The sequence below is a fragment of the Desmodus rotundus genome, chromosome X (assembly GCF_022682495.2).
Source record: "Desmodus rotundus isolate HL8 chromosome X, HLdesRot8A.1, whole genome shotgun sequence".
Lineage (NCBI taxonomy): Eukaryota > Metazoa > Chordata > Mammalia > Chiroptera > Phyllostomidae > Desmodus > Desmodus rotundus.
In genome coordinates, this window is record NC_071400.1 from 2,345,404 (window position 1) to 2,372,692 (window position 27,289).

A 27,289-nucleotide genomic window follows, 5' to 3' on the forward strand; every position below is an offset into this window, starting at 1 on the left:
GGCGTGACGTTGCTTAATAAAATTATATAGGTTTTGAAACTGGAAAAGATACCAGCATTTGGGCTGCCTGTCACTACCAAACCCAATAAGCAATGACAGCGATTGAATCTTTATGGGCACTTTATTCAGATGGCCAGGGATCCAAGACGATGGTGGGTTCACACCCTAACAGACCATCTTATCTTTTCTTTCCAGGTCAAGGTTTTTATACCAGGGAATACACAAGGTGAGGTGAGGGGTTTTGAAATTCAGGGAGGATTAGGCGAAAGAAGCTGCAACATTCATGTCCTGGGCAGTTAGCTGTTCCCAGGGATGGGTGGTCCTCTATCTCTCCCTGGAACACAAAGGCCCGGATGCCTCCAGTTGTCCCCATGTGGTAATCTTTAGCAGTGCCCCAGGAGGTCGGCTGTTTTCCCAGGAGCCAGGATGGGCCTTATCTGTAGTTTCTGAAACAAAAGTTTTAACATATACATTACTTGCTTGGCTTATAACTTTTTACCTTAAGCTAAAATTTTCCTACTCTTGAGTCCCCTATCGGTTTCAGTTGTACAATTCTACAATACATCATCTATATATTATATTGTGTGTTCACCACCCAGAATCAAGTCTCCATCCATCACCGTTTATCCCCCCTTACTCTCTTCTACCTCCCCCTTCCCCCTTTCCCACTGGCAATCACAATACTGTGGTCTGTGTGTATGAGGTTTTGGGGGGTTTTGCTTAATCCCTTAAACTGTTCCATTCAGCCCCCCAACTCTCCTCCTCTCTGACAGCTGGCAGTCTGTTCTCTGTATTTATGAGTCAATTTCTATTTTGTTTGTTTGTTCATTTAGCCAATTAGACTTCATATATAATTGAAATTACATGATAATTATCTTTCTCTGACTAGCTTATTTCACTTAGCATAATGCTCTCCAGGTCCATCCATGCTATAACGAAAGGTAAGATTTCCTTTTTTATAGCCATGTAGTATTCCATTGTGTAGATGGACCACAGCTTTTTTATCCACTTATCTACTGATGGGCAATTGGGTTGCTTCCAAATCTTTGCTATTGTAAATAACTCTGCAATGAACATAGGGGTGCATATATTCTTCAGAATCCGTGCTTCAGGTTCCTTAGGATATATTCCCAGAAGTGGGATCACTGAGTCATAAGGCAGTTCCATTTTTAATTTTTTGAAGTAACTCCATACTGCTTTCTACAGTGGCTGCACCAGTCCGCATTCCCACCAACAGTGCACTAGGGTTCCCTTTTCTCCACAACCTCGGCAGCCCTTGTTTGTTGATTTGTTTATGATGGGCATTCTGGCATGTGTCAAGTGATATTTCATTGTGGTTTTAATTTGCATTTTTCTGATAATTAGTGACATAGAGCATCTTTTCATATGTCTCTGGGCCCTTTGTATGTCTTCTTTGGAGAAGTGTCTATTCAGGTTCTTTGCTCATTTTTTAATTGTATTGTTTGACTTCCTGGTGTCGACTTGTATATATCTTTATAAATTTTGGAAATTAACCCCTCATCAGATGTATAACTGGCAAATATGTTCTCCCATACAGTGGGTTTCCTTTTGATTTTGTGATGGTTTGTTTTTCTGTGTAGCTTTTTAGTTTAATGTAGTCCCATTTGTTTATTTTTCCCTTTGTTTCTCTTGCCCTAGGAGACATATCAGAAAAAACTATTGCTATGAGAGATATCTGAGTTTTTACTGCCTATGTTTTCTTCTAGGATTTTTATGGCTTCAAAACTTACATTTAAATCTTTTATGCAATTTGAGTTTATTCTTGTGTATGGTGTAAGTTGGTGGTCCAGTTTCATTTTTAAAATGGCAAAGGTTCATTGGTACATTATTGTATATGCCCTTACCAGAGATCAAATCTGCAACCATGCATATTAGGATGACTCTCTAACTAAGTGAACTACCTGGCCAGGGCCCAGTAGTATGTTTTAAAGTCTCTCCATATTTGTGAACTTTTCAGTTTTCTTCTTTTAATTGATTTATACTTTTATACTGTTGCTGTCAGAAAAGATACTTGTTATGACTTTAATTTTAAAATATTAAGATTTTTTGGCCTAATATGATTTATCTTGGAGATTGTTCCATGTGCATTAAGAAAAAGGAAGAATGTATACTACATAGGTTTTAGATGAAATGCTCTGTGTATATATCCTTGTGCTTTAAGTGTTGTTTAAGGATGTTTCCTTATTGATTTTCTGTATACATGAACTATTCATTGATGTAAGTGAGGTATTCAAGCCCCCTACTATTATTGTAACACTCTATTTTTTCATTTAGTTTTGTTAGAATTTGCTTCGTATATTTAGGTACTCCTAAATAGCGTACAAAAATATTTACATATATTATATCTTCTTATTGGATTGATCCCTTTATCATTATATAGTGCCCTTCTTTGCCTTTTATTACAAATTTTGCATTAAAGTCTATTTTGTCTGACATAAATAGAACTACCTCAATTTTCTTGTGTTTCCATATATATTTTTCTTAATCCCTTCACTTTCTATCTGTATGTCTCCTTATGTCTGAGGAGAATTTCTTGTATGCAGCATATAGATGGGTGTTTATTTTATCCATTTAATCACTCTGTGTGTTTTGATAGGAGAATTAGTCTATTTAAATTTCAAGTAATTCTTGATAGGTAGATATTTCTTGCCATATTGTTATTTGTTTTCTGGCCATTTTGGAGTTTCTCTGTTCCTTTATTCTTCTGATGCTCTCTTCCTTTATGGTTTAATTACTTTCTTTAGTGGTATCCTTAGATTCCTTCTTCATTATCTTTTGTGTATCTACTATAATTTTTTGCTTTGTGGTTACTATGAGTTTACGTGTAACAACTTATATTTATCAATAAAACAGTCTATTTTAGACAATAGCTGATTGCCAGGGGAGGAGGATGGGGGACATAGAAGAGGGTAAAGAGGGGATAAATGATGATGGAGGAAGACTTGACTTGGGGTGGTGAACACACCATACAGTGTACAGACGATGTGTTGTGGAATCGCACACCTGAAACCTGTATAATTTTGTTAACCAGTGTCACCCCAATAAATTCAATAAAAGAAAAAATAAAACAGTATAAAGTTTATAACTTAAGTTTAAATGCATTCTAAAGCTATATACTTATATTCTTTCCCCTGTATCTTATATTTTTAATGTCACATTTTGCATCTTTTTATCATTGCATCCTTTAATTATAGTAGATATTTTTCTACTTCCTTTGGGTTTTGCTTCTCTGTAAAACTATTTCTTCTTTAATTCTGAATGACAAATTTGCCAGGCAGAGTATTCCTGGTTGGAGTTTTTTTCTTTCAGTACTTTGAATATATTGTGCCACTCGTTTCTTGCCTGCAAAGTTTCTGCTGAAAAATCTGCTCATAGTGTTATGGGGGTTTCCTTGTATGTAAAAAGTGATTTCATATTGCTTGTTTTAACATTTTGTCCATGTGTTTAAATTTTAACACTTTCATTTTAATGTCTCAGTATGAGTTTGTTTGGGTTCATTTGTTTTGGAACACTCTGGGTTTCCTGGGTCTATATGTCTGTTTCTTTCCTCAGGGAAGTTTTCAGCCATTATTTATTCTAATAAATTTTCTGCCTTTCTCTCTCTTTTGTCTTTCTTGGGTTCGTATAATGTGAATGTTAGTTTGTGTGATTTTGTTTCATAAATCGCATAAATTATTTTCACTTACTTTCAATCTATTTTGCTGCTCTGATTGGGTGATAGTTCTTCTGCCTTAACTTTGAGTTTGCTAATCCATTCTTCTGCTTCATGTAGTTTATTATTGAGCTCCTCTACCATCTTTTTTTTCACTTCAGTTATTGTATTCTTCAGCTGTGTAACTTCTGTTTCATAGTTTTTTATATTTTCTATTTCTTTCTTGACATTTTCACTCTATTCATCCACTTAATTTCTTCTGAGCTCAATGGGCATCTTTATGACCACTAGTTTGAAATTTTATCAGTGAAATTAGTTATCTTCATTTTATTGAAGTTCTTTCTGAGGTCTCATAGTGTTGTTTTGTTTGTAACATGTTTCTTTGTTTCTTAATTTTGCTTGATTCTCTGTTTTGTTCCAGGCATTAGATAAAATAGCCTAGCCACCTCTCACAGTTTTGAAGGCTTGGCTTTGTGTTGAAGATGACCCTTACTGTTTAACCTTGTTTTAAAGCAACTTATTTTATTTTTAATAGTTCCCAGTAGTTGATGGTATTCCAAGACCCCTGTCCCAAAGGGGAGGATCTCATCAGCAACTAGATTCAGGATGATTGGAAACCAGAACGTCAGCCAGCAGTTTTTAAAGAATGCAAATATACAGAGCCCTGTGGAACTTAAAGGATAAATTCCGTCAGCCACCACAGCCACGTTTTATGGAAGTGTCCTTTAGTTGGCAGTTGCAAATATTGGGGCCCCAGATAAATACATAAACTCCTTTCTGGGGGATGAGTAAGGTAGAGGGAGAACACAGATGACATTCTTTCAGTTTATATTCCCTGAGAGCATGTTTATAGCCCTTAGATGTATGTCAAACCTGAAGCCTGCGTCTAAGTGCGAAGTTCCAGGATAAGGAAGTAGGCCTCTACTACAGAAAGGCTGGGTGTATATTTTACACTATTGTCTGTTCAGTATCAAGGGAATGGGTCACTTTCCAAGAACTGTTTCTTTGATTGTTACAATCCCATGAGACCCAGGAATAGGAACTATCCTGTCCACCAGAGCCAGGTTGTTGCCGAGCAGACCAGGGCCTATCCACATGATGTCCTAATGAATGATCCAACAACTAATACTGGAGGGAGCAGATCTTTATTTACAACACTCCACCCTTGGGAGAGCACCTCAGCTCCGAGCCCTCCTTTCCCACAAAACTCAGCATTTCCCATGCTCCCCACCAGGCTATAAGCATCCCCCAAAGTTTCCCACAGCCTTATCTGTGCAGGATCTGGAATACGTTGCTATCAGCCTCCCTATAACAGTCCAGAAAAGCATGTGCCTTGTTACTCTAGATCATGGTGAAACTCAGGAAAGGCACAGTTCTTAATAGTTCAGGTAAAATCCAGGTGTAGGACAGGATCTTATGAGGAACTCCTTTGCAGCTCCGGAGTCAGCTAGAGCAGGCATGATCCACTACTCTCTTTCAAAACATGTGGAAAAAAATCCCTTACTATAGACAGCATGTCTTTTCCCTAACTACCACTTCCTGCATGGCCAAGAGCCCTTCTCCTTCCCAAGCCACATGGCTAAGAGAAAAATGGCTGCCATGCCTGGTTTAAACCCTGATGCTTCCTCTATAACCTCATTTCCAACTCCTCTCAAAATCAACTACATCTGCCCATTCTCTGGTCTCTTTGGCCTTTCTTTAGCTGCCATTGTTAGTCTGGGAAGGTGTGGCCCCATGACATAGGGGAACCTCCTTCCTGTTCTTGTGCAGGTGCAGCAACTGGGGAACCGCCTCCAGGCTACACCACGGTTCGAGTCATGCCCATCTCCCTGGCCCCAGCACAACAGGCAACCTATAATTATTTCTACAATACTAGCCAGCTGTTATTTATGTGCAAAGTAACTCTTAATGACTGTGCTGCCACTCTTCCCAGCCCCCAAATGAGGCTTGTGGGGGTGTTGGTGCTTCTCACCTACACCCCATTCTGAACCTTGTTCCATACCCATTACAAGGTAATCAATTAGTATCTACTAGGCAGCAGCCACAAAAAACAAGGTACATACCAGGAATAAAAACTGTGGCATCAGTGACATATAAGGGCTCCCCTCTGAGAGATGGTGGTGCTCTGGAGTCTGACAGAGGGACAGCATCAAGATAGTGCCTACCCTCTGAGGTGTCATGAAAAGTTAACAGTCAGCCTTCAGTTTTGTCTAATTAGAAGCCTGACAGTCAGGCTGCAACTATGATGATAAGGACATTAGTCCACTTTTACAGAAAGACTGAGCTCCTGGGTCTGTTACCTTTCACTGCATCCTGGTATGATAGCTGTTTAACAATTATGTCTCTATTAATTATTGTCCTGTAGGACCCACTGGCCAATACAGCCAATGCAGAAGTGTCCTCTGGCAAGAGCTACAAAAGTCAGGGTGCCAGAGAAGGGCATAAGCTCCTTCCTGTAAGATACTGGTGAGCTGGAATAAGGCCGAGGGAGAGCACAATTGCATTCAGTGGCCTCCATCCCTAAGAGACCCTCTTTAGGCCCCTCAGGCCAAAGCTCCTGCTCAAGCAAATACAGCTTTCTCAGAAAGATTGGGAGTGTATTTTAGTCTGCTATCTGGACAGTGCCCTGGGAGTGGTTGTCTGCCAAGAACTCGATGTTACAGTTTCATGTGCTCCAGGAACATAAGCCTCCTTGGCTGCCAGAGCCAGGAAATCAAAGGACATGCTCAGTGTGACAGCCTCAAAAATTGGGTCACTGGATATAAAAATAAGGGCAACAGATATATGCCAAAGCTCTCTTTCACAAGATAAAGAAAAAAAGGTTTAAAAGAAAAAATGAAAGAAAGAAAGAAAAAAGAAAAAAAATCATGGTGCCCACGGGCTTTAGCAGGACAGAAGGAGAGTAGTAGGTTCACGTTCACTAGCCTCTATTCCTGGAGACCTTCCCTGCAGGCTCCTATCCTCAAACCAATGCTTTAAAATTAGCCAATGAGTCGTTTTCACAGAAAGTGTAAGTGCTCTTCAAACAGTTGCTTCTGTGCCAGGCTCTGCAACAGACAAGTCAGCATGTGAGCTCTTTAACACCTGTTTCATAGTTTCCCACAGTCCACCAGGTGTTTTGGCCATGAGCCCTGTTGCTCTTCAAAGCCGTACTTTTGGGGGCTTGTTTCTCAACTGCCAGTCTTAAATGATGGGGTGCCTAATGGGGTATAAACCTTCTGAGTCTCAAATTGAAGCTCCAGGTTTTGAGCTCCCTTCCAATTGTGGGTTGCCTTGCCTACGAGTGGGGTCTATGATGACATAATATCTAACCCTTTACCCCAAGGCTTTGATATGGTTTCTCTCTCATTTTCTGCTGTGAAGGGGTTGCTCCACCAGGTTTTAAGGCTTATTTCCCCAAAGGATATTGTTTCATATAGAGCTGTAGATTCAATGTGTCCATGGAAGAAGGTGAGGTCAGGATATTCCTACATCACCATTTTGAACAAAAACCATACCTCTAAATTTTACAGCTTCATTGATTACTGCTTGCCTGTATATTTATAGCCAAATGATAGTATTTCGTACTATTCAACTCCCCACTGTTTTTTCTTTCTACTGTTGCCTCTAGAGGGTTTCCAATAATAATGCATACTCTTTCTCTACATTTAGCAACAACTTGAAAACTTTTCCATTATCCAAGACTCAATTCAAATGCAATTTCTCAGCTTATGAAAAGGTACCCCCCAACTCCAGAAGATCAGAAAATCTGCTAGCCTATGCTAACAGCCCCTGAAATTTTGCTTCTCTTTTTCCTTATTAGCCAATTTTGAATTCAGCTTGTGTAAACCAGTTGTTCTCTCCCTACTCTATCAATTCTGTATATTAAAATTCCACACATATAATTTTCCTAAACAAAGTAATATATGGAAAATGAAAACAATTTTCTGTTTCAAAAGCAAAATTGTGGTTAATCATTAAAATATCAGAGAACCAAAGTACCTTAATTATTCATTGCTAGTAAATTTGAAACTTTGGAAGATGAATTAACTCTTTAAAAGCCTTAATATATAATAGTATACTTTACATGTAATTACATGTTACATTTGTAATGTACTTAAAGGCACAGTATTAGCTATAAAGAATTAATATAATAATAACCAAACTACTTACTACTTAAAAGAAGAATGTGGTTTAAGCAGTAATCTTACTTTTATGGTGGGTTATAATTCTGGAAAATATGAAAAAGAATGATAGGAGAAGCTGATTTTGTTATACAAGCAATTTTATAATGAGGCAGTTAAATTTTTACATAACATCACAATTATTAATATTTTTATAGAAATAACCACATACTCCTTAAATATAACTTATTTCATCTACAGTAAATGTTGTATTTAAACTCTGTGCTATAATTTAAAACTTTCTAAAGGTAAACAGCATAACCAATCACATATAAACTGCATTTAAGTTAATATAGATTGTAGTACAAAGTTTTTATAGTCCTCAAAGCCCTTCTCTCTCCCTTTTTTTAAACCAAAAACATAGGACAGCTAAAGAGTCTTTCATCAAGAATATGAGATTCTGTTGTTGATTATGTTCCAGTTAAAGGTGAGATCATATGGAAATTGATAACTTATAAAAAAAAGAATATGAGATTCTGAATGGATTCTAAGTGGATTTTGAGCAGTGTTTTGCAGGGATTTGGGAGCAATGTCAAGATGTTTGGTGACATTTTGAAAAGTTGATTCAAGGACATATGTGTTACTGTTCTCTTTGTCTTACATCTTGTTCCTGTGATAAACATAGGGACAACTTCAAATTATTGTTCATTACAATACTGTAATTGAACAACAATAAAAAAACAATACTTTCAATGAATCTCATTGATTTCTTGAACTGTTATCTCATAATTTGAAGTACTGTCACCTTTTCCACTGGCAGTATAAGTTGGGGCAAAAGTAGGTTTACCATAGTGAGTACACAAAACACAGAGTTTATTCTTGTATTATTATTTATTAATTATTGTGTTATTTTTACTATAAACAACCATGCATTTACTTTTTCCCCACCCTGTATAAGGCATCCTAGCCCTTAAAATTCAAGAAACAACTATTTCTTGGTTTGATGTTATCATTTTCTCACTGCAATAGGGGCACACATGTCAGAAAAAGCCCAAATATTTCACTTTAATGGTGGCCAAATGAAAGGCAAATAATCTAATTTCACTACTAACCCACAAATCCTGTGCTTGAAGTATTACCTTTTGTCAATAACTTGAAAGAGGGAATATAAAATGTGGCTATTTAGAACTGAGGTTCCTTTTCTCCACAGACATAGCAGGATGTTGTAGTTCCAAATGGGTTTCTTTCAAAATCATCACCTTACAGTGGGGCTATTTATACATTCGTTCTGATAATGCTGCCATTCTCCAAGCAGAACTGAAAACCCTCTTTAGGCAGTGCCATCAGATGCCAATTAATAAAGGACAAGAAAACCAGTTTCATTACTTTGTAATTAGAGAACTTTCTCCTGCCATAGAAACCTTGTTGTTTTTAAAAATTCCTCCTTGTTCAGTTGTCCCTTCATCCTCTTCTATAGCCAGTCTGTTCAAATTGATATTCTGAGGACTATCACTCCGTACACCAAATGTCTGACATGCTATTTAAATTGCAAGCATAAAAGATTAGAATGGTACATTGAGCTTCATAAATGCCAACCTGAGAAGCTAAGGATTGCTTATATTTAAATCCTCCATAATGGCTCTAAAACAATAGCTATAACCTTGAGAAAACTGAAGATACGATTTCCAGAAGGACGACGCACCCTTTTCTCCCATTCATTCATGATGTAATAATATTTTCTGTTTCTAATGCAATTCTATATTTACATTTCCTATATACCTGATCATGAGGACTCTGTAGATCAAGACAGTATTAGAACAACATCTATTTATCATTCGATACCTTGCAGCCTGAAGCCAAACCTAACTCTTACCCCTACAACCCAAGACTTTTCAGATAATATCAGGTAAATTTTGTAAAAATGGTTTTGGTTTCATGTGTCTTAGCTTTAGTCTGTATCATCACCATTCAAGTCAAATTTACTACTGACCTAGTAAAAGTGACAACACAAGCGGAGTGAATGACTTAAACATATGTGATGCACACAGGATACATTTTGACTCACCACTGTTTATCCCCCAGATAAGTTTCTTCACATCCCTGAAGTTCCATTTATTTATTTATATTGCAAACTTCCACAAGTTTATTATAAGGGCCTGATGAGATTCTATATGTGGAAATTACCTAAGAAAGTGACAAACCAGAATACAATAGGCATCCAAGACATTTTCAGTGAATGAACAAATTCCCATGCCATTCAATCAAATACGTTTGTGGTCCTGACATTTATGTACACATTGCCTCATTCTTCACTCCCTCATGCCTGTGCATTTATCTCTTAGAAAGACAGGATATTTTTATTCTCATTCACAAATAAATGTCTTCTTTTAAAAAGATTTATTTTTACATATGGAAATGATTCATTTATTGTATCTCATTAACAATCATTTACTGAAGAAATGTTTTAGGTAAAATTTCTCACTTGCATTTGGTTGAAAACATCTGTAAAAACTTGAAAGTGCCTTGAATTTCAAAGAGGGAACAGGCAAATCCAATTTTCCTTTCCTCTCCCACATTTTTCACATACTGCCTCCACCATCACACCCCTATGACCACAACTATTACATAAGAGGATGCTTATTTCTGTTGTTCCCAGGATTCAATTAAAGAAATTGTTTGGCTGGTCTCTCAGTCTTTGCAAAAAAAAGGGGGGAAACATGTTAAACAAAGTTGCAATTTAAAAGTTATTTTATTTTTAGGACATCATTGATGAACCACTCTCCTTGCTCATGAGCCGGGATCGGGTCAGAGAGCTGCCATGAAGGGATAGTTGGTCACGAAATTCTGAGGCCATAAAGTAATAGATAATTGGATTTAAAAGGCAGGAGAGACTTGCAAGGCATAGAGAAAAAGGGTGAAAATACTGTGTGCTTTTGACAATGGAACAACTGACAATGATTTTTTCCTGTACCATGGTATAAAAACAAAAGTTAATATGATAAGGCGTGAAGCATATGAAGAAGACTGCAGCACACATGTAAATCATCCGCAGTGCTTTCTGTCTCTCACTGATTCCCTGGAAAGCCTTTGGTGGTTGTCTCAAGAATATGGTAGTTTTCCAGGTACACCATGCAATGATAACGACTGGGATCACAAATCCTGCCAGCTCAGCAAGTGTAATCATTCCAACCAAAGCCACAGCATTCATTTGCTTGTATCCAAGATCAGCAAAGCAGGATTCATTCTTCTTGGATAATGCAGCACTTCTCAGGATGGGAAATGGCAAACAGGCAGTGCCCACGGTGACCCAGATGGCAGCACTGATGCCCACATCGTACCTACGCTTCCAGTCTCTGGCCCTGAAGGGCTTGAGAAGAAAGAAGCACCTCTGAAGGCTGATGCAGGTCAGGAAGCAAATGCTGGCGTACATGTTCAGATACTTCAGGTAGAAGCACAGCAGGCAAAGGGGTGTCTGGAAAGGCCAATGGCGGTTGATGTAGTAGTAAATCCGGAGGGGTAAAGACAGCACATGAGCAAGGTCAGCCACAGAGAGGTTGATCATGAAAATGATGGCTTTATTTTTCTTGCTGATGAAGCGCCACAGAACCCACAAGGCTGCAGTGTTGGCCAGAAGACCAGGGATGAAAATGGTAATGTAGGTGGTTGCATAGAGGGTGTGCTGAAATTGCAAAGGAGTGTCATCGCAGGCATTGTTAGAAGTGTTAGGCATCTTGAATATTTCAGTATATTCATTAAGGTAAGCCGTAGAGTTATGATCCCTGCCCAAAGCAAAGAAAAAAAAAAGTATAATGGTTAACCAGTTCTTCAGCCAACACCCACATTCCTGTTTATACTTGAAAAGAAGCAGAATATTATAATTAGAAGGAATCTGTTTGCAGATGAAGAAACAAATGCTCACAGAAAATATACTACTCATCTAAAATCACCTAATGAATCAGTTAGAGGAACTTGAAATTGAACCCAAACTGCCCTCCCAGATAGTGAAAGTTGTCTTTTGCAGGCAAGGGTGTCCTGAAACATTTGGGCTCTTGTCCCCACCACAGCAAAAATAGTGTGGCATTTGAAGCTATTTCTTTTGTGTCCAAATTTGTTTTGCCCCAACCCTTGGTTAAAGTGAACACTCTCAATTGCAATGATAGAAATTTAGCATCACCTTTTATGTCCTTTTGTCTCTACTTTATCTGCTACCTTGCCCATTGCATCCTGTCTTCCCACCTTGGCACCCCACGACTTGCAAAATGGCCCTGCCTCTTTTACCCTGCATTGCCAGGATGCTGTCTCATTTTCAAGGTGTATGGATGTTACCTCCTCATTATTCTATCACAATAGTTTCTAGTTCTTGTGCACTTTATGTCTCTCTCTTGGCTTAGGTCTCATTCCATTTTTTTGTTGTTGTTTTCATCCCAAATTTACATGGAAAATTTCAGCAATATATGAATGTATAAACTGAACTTGGATATTTCCACTTATGTGGTCTGGAAGAGAGAAGAGTAATTCTCCATCTAAGGGGAATTCTGTACTGGTGTGACATCATAGACATGACAGATTACCCAACAGTAACAGTAAACATTTGTTAGGACACCAGCAAAACAGGCCACCAATACCATTTCTTAGAAACAATTTAAGATTTCATATGGGGTTTTTGTTTTTCATTAAATTAGTCATCATAAGGAATAAAAGACTTTTGGACTTCTTTAATGTTATTTTATGATTTATTATGGTTTTTGTTATGTATTTTACATAGGGCCTGAGGAATATAGAATAATATTTAGGGCTTCTCAAGGTCTAGTTTTGGGTTTATACAGGCTGTCTGCAAATAAGAGTGGCAGAAAAGCAACAAACTCATTATTTTTACTTTAGCTTTCTTGTTGAATTTTAGACTGGAGAGAAGTTTTCAAAATTATTTAATTCACTCTGCACGTAATACAGGTAGAAGATGCAAGGTCCAGAGAAGAATCTATTATGGCTACAAAGCCACTGAACAGAGATCCGGGACTTCACATCTCTGAAGGACAAGGTGCCTAACCTTTATGCACATTCTTCTCTTCATCATTTCTTTTTCACTCAAAGATAAATTTTGCAAATATAGCTTCTTTCCATATTGCAGGAATGTTTATTACATTAAAAGCTAGAAGTGGAAGAAGTAATGCAGTGAGGTTATTGCTTGGGTGGAGTAAGGATTTTTGTTGTTATTTTTATTTTGTTTTGATTATTTTAAGTTTATTTAAAAAAGGAGTGGACAAATGTCTATCAGATCCTCTGTCCACTTTTGAAATAGATTGTTTATTTGTCTGTTTGTTTTGGTGTTAAGTTTGTAAGAGGTCTTTATAAATTTTGCATATTAATTCCTTATCAGATTTATCATTGATGAATATCTTCTCTGAATTGGTAGATTGTATTTTCCTTTTGTTGATTGCTTCTTTTGCTGTGCAAAACCTTTTTGATTTGACCCCAATATTTCTGCCACCATACAGAGTTATTGCAATATTATTGGTTATATTTCCTATGCTGTACTTTACAACCCCATGACTGTTTTGTAACTATCAGTTTGTACTTCTTTTTAAAAAGGTTTTATCTTTTTTAGAGAGAGATGGGAAAGAAGGGAGAAAGGGAGAGAAATATCACTGTGCGGTTGCTTCTCGCATGCTCCCTACTGGGGACCTGGCGCACAATCCAGGCATGTGCTCTGACTGGAAATCGAACTGGGAACCCTTTGGTTCGCAGGCCAACACTGAATCCACTGAGCCATACCAGCCAGAGCCGGTTTGTACTTCTTAATGCCCTTGTCTTTTTTCCCAGTCCCCCAAACTCCCACACCTCTGGCAACCAACAGTCTATTTCCTATATATATGAATATGTTTCAAATTTGTTTATTTATTTTGTTCTTTAGATTCCACATATAAGAGAAATCACATGGTATTTGTCTTTCACTGATTGAATTATTTCACTTAGCACAATACCCTCTAGTCAGGAGTGTCCAACCCATGGCCCATGGGCTACATACAGCCTAGGATGTCTATGAATGTGGCCCAACACAAAATCATAAATTTACTTAAAAATTACGAGATTTTTTTGTGATTTTGTCTTGCAATATATTTAATGACATCTCTTCTTCCAGTGTGGCCCAGAGAAGCCAAGAATTGGACACCCCTGCTGGGTCCGTCCATGCTATCATAAATGGTAAGATTTCATTTCTTTTCTGTGGCTGAGTAATATTCTATTATATATATGTACCCCAACTTTTGTATCCACTTGTCTGTTAACAGGCAATTGGGTTGCTTCTATATCTTGTCTATTGTAAATAATGTTGCAATGAACATAGAGGTGTCTATATTTTTTCAAATGAGTGTTTTTGGTTTCTTGGGATATAAACCCAGAAGTGGAATCGCTGGGTCATAAAGCAGTTCCATTTTTAAATTTTTGAGGACCCTCAGTACTTTTTTTCATAGCTGCTGCACCAATCTGAATTCTCACCCAAAGGAAGGAGGTGTTCACAGGTGAAAAGACAGGAAATATTTTTCATGTTTTGACTATTAATGATGCACTCCAGAATCTGCAATGGAATTTTTATATGCATTATCTAATTTAATTCTTACAACCATCCTAAGAGGTAGATACTATTATCAGTCTCATAGTGCAGATGAGGAAACTAAGGTTCAGAGAGATTCAGTAAATTGCCTGAGGTAATAAGGCTAGAAAAGGGTAAAAATGAAATTTTTTATTATACATGACTTGATCCAATCTATTCTATTTTCACCACTCCACTTGCCTCTCCCTGCTTAGGAGAGACTATTTAATAGGATGGGGTTCATCATGATACATGGGGTTCATAATGTGCCTTCAGAGGGCACATTATGGCGGGACATTTCTATTCCTATAGACAACCTTATTATCTTATCTATTACTCTAGTTAGGCCATTAGGATATAACAAAAAACTTGCCCCCACACGTGTCACCGATCCCTCCTCACCACCCACTTTGACTTTAGTATTAGCACTGTTTCTACTCTCATCTATCATCTATACAGAGGTGTGAGAGAGCAAGGAAAGATTCATCAAGTGCATTTCAATTTCAAGAAATAAAAACCTCTTGCACACACCCAAATCACCCCACCACTTCTGCAATTTACAGGCCTGGGTATTTGTTTCTGCTTCAGTGGTGTAGTAAGTTTCACTTACTAAATGTGCATGTTTTGTTCACACTTTTGTGTTAAATAACAAAGCTCTATTAGGTCAGAACAGCAAGCTAGAGGTCAAGTTCACACCTTGGTTCTGTGGGTCTTTATACCTCTGCAATTCACAGTTTATTGTGAGTTTAGAGATTTGCATAGCCTGCTTTCCAAAACCTTTTCTCTTCTCCAGACTAAAAGGTTAAGTAGGGAGGTTTTCTTCCCAAATTTGTTCATTGGCAAGCAAATGTAAAATCTCCATGGTAGGGAGATGCTGATGGAATTTGTTTTGGGTAGGGCAGAAATATAAACTTTCAAAGAAGAAACATTTAGTTTCCTGTGGACAATCTGTGACAGTTCTGGATGTTAAGAAAGGAGAACAACCTAAGCCATCAACAGAAAAATGCTGAATGGAAGGACTAAATCGGAGTGTCTGCTTTGTCTCTGTCTCTGCCTCTGCCCCTATCTTTCTCCCTTTGGCTCTGGCTCTATTGTTGACTGTTTCTGGTTGGTTTTTGCCCAGTGTGTTGCCAGTCTCTGTTCCTTAGAAAATAGATCTAAAACAAATCTCTACTTATAGAAAATATGTCTAAAAAATCTAGATATGTTTTCATTTCCTATTTTAGAATAAGGGGTGAGATTAGTGACTCACTCTTAAGTCTGAGTTCCCTTTCTCAGTACATGCCACGACTCTCCTCCGACATATTCAGGCTGGAAACTGGGGATTAAAACAACCTCAGTCACTACATTTACCTATATCCAATCAGAAACCAGGTGATTCATCCCCCTAAAAGCTCTCAAATCCACCTTCATTCCATATGCACTTTTGCTATAGTCGTCTTAATCCAGGTCACTGTTATCACTCCTCTTGCCAATTATAACAGATGTCTCAGTGGACTTCCTGGACCCCAGTCTTGCCCTTTGTAGTCCACTCCCCATACTGTATCTAACACTAACATTAATTATGACTAGCATTTATTGAAGGCTGCCATTTACTTATAGCCTAAGCACTCTTCACATATTATCTAATTAATCCTCATAGAAGCCCTATGATTATTTCCATATTAAAAATGAGGAAACTGGGGGGTATCATGGGGTGAAAATGGACAACTGGACTTGAACAACAATAAATAAATAAATAAATACCAAAAATGAGGAAACTGAGACCAAGAAAGGTTAAATGAGTTGCACTAAAGTCACAAAATTTGAATATTGTAGTGATGGTGTATTAGAATTGGAACCATGCTTGTCTCCATACTCTCTTATCTTTGTCATGGTACTTACCACACTCATTGAAATTGTGTTAACAGGTTTTTCTTTAATTAGATTTTACATTCCTTGATGACAGGGACTATGTCATTTCTTGACTCTTCTTATCCTTTTGACACTATGGCCCAGGGGATTTTTCTTTGAAATATTATATCTTTCTTCTGCCTAAAAACCTTTGCTTGTTCTCTATTGCATTAAGGTCACACGTCTCACTGCAACCTTAAGGCCATACTTAATTACCTCATGCTGTTCTCTTCCTTACTCTCTATGTTTTAACTACACTGAGATGCTTTCACTTTTTAGAAAAAGCCAAGCTTTTGTTCCTAAGTCCTCTGCATATGTAGTTTCTTCTATCATGAATTCTCTTCCTGTAGATCTTCACATGTCTGACTCCTTTTGATCTCAGTTTTCAGGTCAGAGAGACCTTCACTGTCAGTCCTATCTAAGTAATCCTACACATCATTTCGTGTTCTCATACTCTCTGTTCTTTCTCTTCATAGCATCAACATTTGTAATTTAGATTTCTTATGTGTTTATAGGCTAATTCTCCAACTATGCTGTTAGCTCCATTAGTGCCATAACAAGATTTGTTCTATTCATCACCATTATACCCAAGACATAGGATGCTACTTAGTAAGCACTCAAAGAAAAATATTATATTTGAATTGAATTATGTACAGAATATTTTAAAGTCCCTTTGTGGAAGCATTATGCAAAAATGCAAACCCTCATATGTCAACTAATAAATTTCTTCTGCCTGCTGTTTCCCTAAAAATTTATCTTCTAGTTAGGCTATTATCATTAACATTCCCTGTAACTACCCTTTTCAACTTATAAAAGTCATGTTTGAGTGCACCACCCAAGAAATATGGTGTCTGTGGTGTGGGAGAGAGACTCAGAATAGGTATCTTGCCAGCTGTCCCTTCAGCTCTCTCTCCGGAGTAACAAATCTTAGTCTCTCCTCATAGGATTCTACTCCACTCTATCTTCCCTCTGCTGGAGCCCAGAACAAATGCAAAGTTCATATCTGATCATTCCCAACCAACTTCTGATTCCTTGAGTTCTGTCCAATAGGCTGAAATGTTAGTAACACCTGATGAACTAAAGTGCCCATTTTAAGGGTTGAAAGTGAAGAAAAGGAAAAGGAAACTACAGCATCCATAGGAGACCATTAAAACCATAACACTGAAAAATCTTAAGTACAAAAGTCAAAGGAGGAAAACCATGACAAGTCAGCAGATCAGGACCAGAGTTACAGCCAAGAACTGGGATTGCAATATCAAAAGGAAGCCAAAAATGACTTAAGTGAGAATTTGGAGTATACACCAACTGAGTATCCATTGGACCAAGATATAAGTGAGCCTAAAAAGAAAAACCTCCCAGAGAACATTGATTCCCTTGCTCTGATGTTAGTTCCATTGTACATTCTGACCAACAAGAAAGTATCACACAGAGAGAAGAAAACCAAGAACATCCTATAAATGATTCACATCCTCAGTTGAACAGAAGCAGCAAACTTGGCAAAGACGTAAGTGATCAAGGAAACCAAGAGCAAGATCCAAACATTTCCAATGGAGAAGAGGAAGGGGAAAAAGAGAAAGGTGAAGTTGGTACCCACAATGATAACCAACAAAGCTAGAAAGAATTTCCCAAGGAATATTTTAAGCAAACAGGAAGAAGACAGTACCAAATCTGATATTTTGGAAGGGTCCAATCAAACACCTCAAGTAAGAAAAATACAGAAAGATGAATTTGAGCAGGGGTCACAAGGAACAAGAAGAGGACAACTCTAGTGAAGAAATAGAAGATGAAAATGCATCAAAAATCAGTAAGAACAATCAAGATATTAAATGGCGGAACCAAGAAGGAGAACCTGGCCTTGAAGTTATCAGCAACCCTAAGGAAATGGAGAAACAGATTGTTTCTGACACTTTTCTCATAGAGCCTACTGATGATGGTGATAATGCCTCAGACACAGTGCAAGTGACGACCATTTTATCCGAAGGTGAGGCCTTCCAGGAGGCTAAAAGAGCAAATTCCAATTACTATCACATCAAATATGAGAAGCAAAGAAAAACAGCACATCAGAATGAGAATGTAGATACTATTGAACCTAGAGAACCCCAGGGAGTCAAAAAAGCAGAGAGCTCACCAAATAAAGATGAAAGTTCAAGAGAAGACAACATGAGGGTGTGCAATGTTTATTCTTGCATAAACTTACAGTGTAAAATAGGACATATGTGTAAGGCTGACCAACAGGGAAAATCCCACTGTGTTTGCCAAGATCCAATGACTTGTCCTCCTAAAAAACTCCTTGACTAAGTTTGTGGCACTGACAATCAGACCTATGCTAGTACCTGTCATGTGTTTGTTACTAAGTGCAGATTGGATGGGACCAAAAAGGGGTACCAACTGCAGCTGGATTATTTTGGAGCCTGTAAATCCTTCCTGCTTTCAAAGTACGAACTTTGAAGTGACTGAGTTTCCTCTAAGGATGAAAGACGGGCTCAAGAAAACTTTGCAACTTTATGAACCTAACCCTGAACACCCTGCATATTTAAATGCAAAGCAGAGAAATGAAGTCAAGACAATTTACCTGGATGAAAAGACTCTTTGCTGGGGATCATTTCATCAACCTTCTCTTAAGGGATTTTAAGAAAAAATACCATATGTATGTGTATCCTGTGAACTGCCAGTTTGATGAATTTGACCAACATCCTATAGACACGACTTGATACATTCCAAGATTGCTCCTTTGCAAGCATCTGTGGTGCCCACAGAATATTGCACAACTTGCTTCTTTGATGAGTGTGACCCAAACAAGGATAATCACATTACCCTGACAGAGTGGGGCCACTGCTTTGTATTTAAGAAGACATAGATTAAAATCTCCTGTTTTGAATTAATATCTGAAAGATCTCAAACTTTCCAGCATCCTCCTCTGTTCTACTTCTGAAATACATGCAGCCATACTTGTAGATGTATAATTATCAAAGTGTTTGCATCTCTGAGAAGACAATGGGGGTAGACGATTGCTTGATAACTGTATATGCACCCAGCATTTTACATTAACTTTGGAAATAAAACTGTAAAATTAAGTAAATATATGCAAAATACCACATGCTGTTTGTGAACAGGAATTTAACTCATGATTCTGCATCCACTTATGAGATACATTTATGTTGTATCATGTGCACATCAAGAAAATGGAATAATGCTCTTTTGTTGTGAATGTGTATTATTTTTTATTGCCTTAACACCCTAATAAAAATCCATAAAGATCCCAGAAAGTCATGCCCATAGAAGCCTAAAAGAAGTGCAAAATTATTAATTTAGGAAGCACAGATCAGGTCTCAGATATATCCTATGAGTAGAAACCAGTACAGCCCAAGGTCTCAGAGTACTATCAACATTATTATTTCCAAAATCATCTCAACCCCTTATTTTTGTTCATTGTTATTCTGCAAAGGGACTACCTTTCTCATCTTTGATCTGCTACCAAAATGATGTATCACAAATGCAAATCTGGGCTACCATGTAACCACAGGAATTGTTTTTAACAATACACTCACTGCATTGTATGAAATTTTTCCATTTAGAAAAGTGTCTTACTCACCTTAAAGTCTCCAGAACCTAGCAGGGTGACTGGCACATAGTTATTCAGTTAATATCTTTAACTGAACTAATATTCTGCCTTATGATAACTCATATATTGTTAACTATTTATAGGCCTCTCCACATTGGACTGTGAGCTTATGAACTCAGGTGCCATGCTCTAAATTTCTGTATCACTTTCTTTCTCCCCAACCTTAAAACAAAGTGAAACATAGAATACACTCAAAATAATTGATGTTAACTGGCTCATGTAGGGATTAATCCCAAGGATTTAGCCTCATTGATGTTGCATAAACAACGTAGCTAACCAAGACCACACAGAAAATAAATTTCAGGCAAAGTTATAACCTGTGAAAATGCCATCTTTTTAGTACATACTTCAGACCCTAGCTCTGTACTTGTATACCACCTAACACAGAGATGAGAGAAGAGCTGCCAGTGCCTGCAATATCTCCCTTGGATAAACTCATTTTTATTGTTATTCTATTACAGTTGTCCCAACCTTTTCCACTTTAACCTCCTCCGCCCATCCCACCCACCCTGCTCCCACAGTTAATTCCCACACTGTTGTCCATATCTGTGGGTCATTCATACATGTTCCTTGTCTAGTCCCTTCCCTTCTTTCCAATATTATACCCCTCCACACAATAGTCAAGTGCATGAAACAACCTAAGTGCCCATCAGTAGATGAGTGGATCAAAAAACTGTGGTACATTTACACAATTGAATACTACACATCAGAAAGAGAGAAGGAACTCCTACCCTTCATGACAGCATGGACAGAACTGGAGAGCATTATGCGAAGTGAAATACACCAGTCAGTGAAAGGCAAATATCTTCCTTATAAAAGTAATGTTTCTTTAAAAAAAAAAAAAGTTATGTTTCTTGGTTTCTCCAGTGTGCACTGCTCTGTCCAGGGTACACACTGCCTACATCAAATATCAGGACCATCAGGAGGGATACTTCCTCTCTTGAAAAAGGATTTTGGTGATAGGAGTTAAGCCCTAAAGGGAAGCATTAGATTAGTTCTAATCTAATAATCAGAGGAGAAAATCAGCTACATTTTTAAGGTAATAAGATTATTTTCAATGAATATTTCTTTCTTGTTGTTGTTGTTCAAGTAGTTTTCTGCCTTTTCCCCCCACACCTCTCCACCACCCCAGCTATCCCCACCCTCCTCCCCTGTTTCCACATGTCCATGTCATTGTCCATGTGTCCTTTATAATTGTTCCTGTAAACCCTTCATAAGGATGTTCCTGATAATGAAGACTGTTATAAAGTTATGATTAAAATTTTATCAAATTCCTTTCTCCTTGAATCCCATTTTAGAGGTCAATACTTTACTCTTCTCTCAAGGTCCCATCTCAATTCTCATCTTTTTCTTATATTTGGCAATCCTATTGATTTCTTCCTCTTAGTGAACTGACAGGTTGCACAGTAAGAATGTCTCTGAGGGAAGTGTCTGTGTCTTAGACTTTTATATTCTTCATTTTACTGAGTGGGGTTTAGATATAATTAGGGGCTCAGTTCATGTGCATTGATTTGTATAGATAGGAGTATGGAGAATAGACACAATATTGGAGCCTTCAACAGTGTTACTTCCAATGTTTCTCTCGTGAGTTACTATCCAAAGCAAAAACCATAGCCTTTCTCCCTCTGCTAACTGGGGAAAATATGGGCAAGGCAAGGATAATAAGTTGAAATCTAATAAATATCAACACCTAAGAGATTCAAAGCCTGTAATTTCCAATATTTCAAGTTCTCACCTGGCACCATAATAGTGGTTACAGTATTATTGCTGTACTTTACATCCCCATGACTATTTTGTAAATGCCAATTTGTACTTCTCAATCCGTTCACCCCTTTCACCCAGTCCCCCAACACCCCTCCCTCTGGCAACCACCAGTGCACCTCGTGTCAGTGAGTCTGTTTCAATTTTGCTTGTTCATTTATTTTTGAACTGGATGGTCTTTAAAGCTGTAACTTGCCATGACTTTGTAGACATGGCTCCTCTCAACCCCTGACACTGAGACCACCAGCACACTGTCATCATTAATGCAGCCACCACCATCTCAATCAACTTCACGATGTATACTTTACAAAGTTATTATTATTATTACATCTATACTTGCTGACAATTATTATTAAAGGTATATATTGTAGGTAATTAAGTCAAACAACATCATCCCCATTTTACAAATCAGAAAACTGGGCCTCAAAGAACTGAATTTACCTGCAGACATAAGGTTAGCAAGGGACAGTAAGGAGGGTGGAACCTAGGCTTCTGGCATCAAGGTGACTGTTCTTTTTCTAGTAAAATTTTACAAATTGTTACCCTCTCATTTTGCTCTCTTTTCATCCCTTCTCAAGTCACTAATACAACTAAGTGAACATGTTTATCAATTTCACTTCTCTTATTTTATTTGATGATAGTGCCAGTATGTGAACTTGTCATTTTGCAAGAAGGGAAAATTAAACAGGGAAAAGTTGATGATGGGGGACAATGTTTACAGGCCCTATCAGAACCTAAATTGCTTTGCCTTCGTTTTTTATCTTTTTCTTCTTCTCTGAACCAAAAAAATCTCACGTGAATTACCCAAGCCAGTCTGATCCCCATGAACACGGTGTCCTTCATTCAATTGCTCACAACCATAGCCAAAGAAGAGCAACTGCAATTTGAAACTCTGCTGTTTCCTGAATTAATTAAAATTAACTCTATGTCATGAACATTTGGATATATTATGCAAGTCTACATATTTTTCTCTGAATTAGAGGAAGTAAAATTTATTTTTATCCTTGAAATGAATTAAGACAATTAGACTATTCACAAGGTAATATCTCAAAGTTTGAATTGATCTTGCCTGCGTGCAACTTTATTAGATTTTCTAAATCATTTTTTAAAAGGCATAATTAGATGTCACTTTTTGCAGTTAGGGCAGTACTTTCAGGGGAAAAAAGAATTATGTTCTTTGGGCAGACGTGAGTCCGTATCTTGATTCAGTTATCAGCTCTCTAGCCTGAAACAACTCATTTCCTATCTCTGGGCTTCAGTTTCCTCATTTATAAAATTAGGATAATACTGTCTGCAACATAGATTGCTGTAAAGATTAAAAGGGAAATGTACAGAAAGTACCTAGTTTCATGTCTAGTATGCAGTAGACCTTTGCTTGTACAGAGAATAATCTCCATGTGCCTTTGGTTGAATTCTGTACTTTCCTGGGTTTTAAAAATTCCCCAAAAAGTAGAGTTGTGAGAAATGGCCTGCAGAACTAAAACCATAATTCTTAATGTTTAATAGTGGGAAACACGTGTTACCTGAAAAAGAAAACATTTTTTTTCTTTTTTTATTGTTGTTCAATTACAGTTGTCCCAATTTTTCCCCCATTGCTCTCTCTGGCCTGCCCCCCACCCTCACCCAGCTCATATTATACTAAATATATCTGGGAATCAAAATGATTTTCCTATAATGCAAACTGAAAAAAGTAAAGATTTACAAAATATTTTTTGTCTGTTATGTACACAGTACCTGGAAAACTTTAATATGATGGAGTAGGTTTTTCTAGGAGTTTTTGTAGTGAGATCTTTCTTTGTTTTCAAAGGGAACTTTGGTTTTAAAAGATTGAGAAATACTGACTGAGTTACATTGTCATTATGGAAACCAGATTTCAGATTTCCCTTGTTTATTGTCTTTTTTTTTACCATTTTAAAAAAAGGAATTTACTTGCAAAACACCTAAGGTCTAAAAGTTGAAGCTCTCGTGATAACATTATTCTGAAAAAGTATAATGGCCCTTGGCAAAAGTTACTGGGTTCCCCTTGAGATACAGACTATATTGCCAGAAGGTTCCTTCTAGTTAGATCTCCATGCTATGGCCCCATTATTTACCACTTCATGATAACTCTTCTCAGGTGCCTTGGGACCTAAAATCAAATCACTGTATTGCTAGGAAGGAAATTAAATTATAAGCTTTCCTCCTTATTGAGGAATATTCTCTTTCTTCCTTATTGAGGAATTGTAATATTCTTATAGGTTAGAATATTGCAATTCAGAAAAACAAAGCAATCTTCTCAAGGCCACACAGTGAGTTCTTGACTCTTTGTATATTGATCCATCTACTACATCACTCTGTTTATAACACATGCACATGAACCAAACTAGATGAAAATGTCCTGCAAAATCCTTGATCTAAAGTGTAAGTAGACTTTTGACATATGTTTTTAAATAAAGCATAGACTACCTGCTAGTCATTGCCCTGATTATTAAAACTTTTTAAAAGGGTGGCTTCACAACACATACCTGTGTTCTCTTTGCTAGAGCTGTGACATAGGGCTAGATAGACTTCTCTGCCTCTTACGGCAACAAATGACTTACCTTAGACACAACTGGTTATGAAGAGCCCCCCAGAAGAATGCCAACTGTTTTGACATCTTATGCTAAACCACTGCCAGAATTTAAAACTGCACAACTTGAACTCAACAACTTTCCTAAATGAACCCAAAAAGGAACTACTTTTGACCAAAGAGAGAGCTGTATCCAACAGGATACACTGCAAAGCATAACCTGATTATTTGTATACATTAGGCCATTTCCTGCCTCAGTATACCAGCATATCACCTCTTTTCAGCAGTGAATAATTGTACTGTATCACAATTGCTAAGATATAAACTCAATTAATAGAAATGGTCGTTACCCCCCATCCATTTGAACAACCAAAATAAAAATGTCCCCATTTGCAGGATCCTTCATACTGAGACTACTCTTCCTGCACCCCAAAAAAGCACAATAAAGCTTGTTATCATTTTATTTAGAATGATCCTGGTATCAACTGTTATGGCACAAACCACCTTTAATAACTCTGTAGGTGGCAATTTCTTTTTGATTCAGTCATCTTGGGTCAGAACCAGAGAGGCTGCTAGTACTCAGAGTAATGAAAACCGTAATTACTTAGAGGTGCTTCTCTTTTGGGCTCTGTTATCTAGTAGGGCTGAACGTCAGTCAAAATCACCTTTCAAAAGGCTAAGAACTGCTTCTGAACAGACTCTGAAATCATTTTACCGGAGCTTATCAACTGAAATAGTTTCTCCTTTCCTAACCCAAAATCCAATATAGTTACAAATGCACTTATAGTATTCTTTTGGAGACACAGGCTGCTATAAAGGAAAGGAGCATGATTTAGAAGACACAAGTTCTAGTTCCAGCTCTGTCACTAACTAGCTTAGTTATCATAAGTGCTTTGACTGTCTCTTGGTTTTCCCATTATTAGTGAGGGATTTGGATCTCTAAGAGCTTCTTCAGCACCCAAATCTATGATCTCCAGTTCTTTCCTTCTCTCTTGATAACATTTACTATATGTTGCAGTATCTATGAAAGCTAAACTTATCAAAGCAAGGGGCTTATACATAAAAACTTTCTTTCATTATGCAGCTAGATAAATAAGATAGAGCACAAACTTAAATCCTCTTTTTCTTGCTGAATATGTCAAGTTCTCAAATAGTCCCAATGAACACACTCTTTCTTACCATTTGTGCCATACTCCTAGGTTGATAAAGAAAGAGCCCTTAGCAAAGACTGAGAAGCATCACAGGCTCCATGCTCCTGTGTTATGGTGGGAACTGATAGCATTAACTCAAACTTTGTACTCTAGTCAGACTTAAGGGAAATCACCATCACTTTTGCTGTAAGAAGTCTGAAATGAGAAACCAGAGACCATTTCTAATTTGGACAATGGCCCCACATTTGCTGCTGTCCTGGATCATCGTGCCCCCACCAGTCTTCACAAAACCACCAATTCCCAGATACTACACTGTAACTTACCCTGGAGACTTGCTGGGTTTAGCACTCTTGTTCCTTTGCAGAGAGCTGGGGGTAAAAAAATATAACTCTGGGTCACACGAATCCTGCTGATAACTGACAAATTTGTTGTTAAAAGCGGAAGTTGACTGAATTTTGTGTCTTACCACAGAAACCTTATTTGCACAGACAGAAGGTAAGTCCCTTGAGCAGATGACGCTACTAAAGGTTTAGTTCATTTTTATTTGATTGGTGCAAAGAAATTCAAAGAGAATGGAGCAAAAACCTGTGCAAAATCAAATAATATCTTCATATCAGCCTTTCTCACTGCTCTTTACATTATCCCCTTCCACCAAAACCCACATGCTTCTCTTTCTCACTAGATTCCAGTAGACTCTATGGCAAGATGCAATTTTGAGGCAAAATCTGAAGGGAGTTTACCTAAAAACAAGAAAACTGCAATTTCTTCAAGCGTGAGGGGCAGAGAGTGAAGAAATCTCAAGAATACACGTCAGAGAGAATAGCAGTGATGAGACAGGATAGTAAGAAGCTAGGAAAATTCCTTGGCAAGTAGAATAGGGAAACCGAGATTGGCCAAGCAATTTACAGCCAGGTACAGAAGATCACTTCCTTATAATAACATTTAAGTGTCACTTGTGTTTCAACTCCAGGCCCAGAAAAGCAGCAAAACCAGGTGGGCCATGCCAGGACCAGTTAAAGAACCTCCCCCCACAGACCCCTAACTGAGCAATCAGAGGAGACCATGACCCTAAAAGGGCGCACCTGGAGAACTGGTAAATTTTCTACTGAAACCCTCCCCTGAGACCTCCCCTAAGATTCCTGCCTGCAAGAAAGGGATAAAAACCTCAAGACAAAGGACACAGCTTGTACCCGCACACTCTCCATCTGGGGAGCAGTCTACACCATTCCCTTCTTCATCCCCCACTTCTTTCCCCACAGGCAAGTGTCTCCTAAATGCTAAGGCAATGGGCAGTGGCAGCTAGTCCCAGGCTAATCCCCTGAACCTGTCCCCAGGGCCCCCTTTTCTCTGACTTCCCAGTGAGTGAAGGCAGCCCAGCCTAGGACTCCTGTTGCTTCTTCTATGTAAGCCCTTCCTTGTTTCACTATCCCCAGCTTTAAGAAACATACCCTCATAGTCATCTGGACTCGTGTTGTGAAATCTTTCCTACATGAAGTCAAGAACCCACACTCTACAGCTCACCCTGGGCAGACCTGCTCAAGGCCAGGCCCCTGCCTGGTAACAGTAGGACTACATTTGTTTAAGCTGTTCTCTCCGTCTGGAGTGCATTTCTCTCAGCTTATCCCAAGGTTTATAATTTAATGTCTATTTTAGTTATTTTTATACATTTCTTACCCCCCTTAGTATACTGCAAACTTCTTGAGGGCAAAGATGATGTCTGACTTACCTCTGTTTCCCAACCAGTGTAGCACAAGGCACTTTCATCAATGTTCGTTGAAGAAGTGAAGGGATGAAAGAAAAAAGTAAATGTTCAAATAAGGCATGAATAAATAAATGAACAATGTTGATTAGAGAGTCTCCCTACAGATTACTAAGACATTTGTCTTTATGTATAATGTCTAAGGGGATTTTATAACTATGCAAATAAAGGAAGATCATACTCTTAGGGA

At 37.9% G+C, this 27,289-nt stretch overlaps 1 protein-coding gene and 1 pseudogene across 3 annotated transcripts; one reads left to right on the top strand and one right to left on the bottom strand.

The window, feature by feature from the left end:
• Positions 1–118: 118 nt before the first annotated feature.
• P2RY10 (P2Y receptor family member 10) lies at positions 119–27,289 on the bottom strand. Of its 3 annotated transcripts, XR_008425994.2 has the most exons (5): positions 27,067–27,289; positions 25,664–25,708; positions 9,842–11,555; positions 7,826–7,883; positions 119–446 (listed from the first exon to the last, which is right to left on the bottom strand). XR_008425994.2 is itself a non-coding variant. In XM_024574990.4 (3 exons), exons 1-3 carry the CDS (start codon positions 27,102–27,104, stop codon positions 10,532–10,534), a joined length of 1,107 nt encoding a protein of 368 aa, XP_024430758.2. In that variant the 5' UTR covers positions 27,105–27,289; the 3' UTR covers positions 7,953–10,531. The 3 variants fall into 3 exon arrangements, 2 of the variants coding, with proteins under 2 accessions (XP_024430758.2, XP_071076402.1); XM_024574990.4 differs by lacking the exons at positions 119–446; positions 7,826–7,883 and having other exon boundaries at positions 7,953–11,555; XM_071220301.1 differs by lacking the exons at positions 119–446; positions 7,826–7,883; positions 25,664–25,708 and having other exon boundaries at positions 7,953–11,555.
• Positions 11,727–19,135, top strand: LOC128779960 (SPARC-like protein 1 pseudogene; annotated as a pseudogene).

What these genes read in the sequence shown, in the direction of transcription:
- P2RY10 (XM_024574990.4), bottom strand. Translation starts at nt 27,104, where the DNA reads ATGAAAGTGCCTTGTGCTACACTGGTTGGGAAACAGAG. An exon ending in ACACTGGTTGGGAAACAGAG is followed by an intron (nt 25,709 to 27,066) that starts GTAAGTCAGACA and finishes TTTTACCCCCAG; the next exon opens with CTCTCTGCAAAGGAACAAGA. An exon ending in AAACCCAGCAAGTCTCCAGG is followed by an intron (nt 11,556 to 25,663) that starts GTAAGTTACAGT and finishes TGCTTTGGGCAG; the next exon opens with GGATCATAACTCTACGGCTT.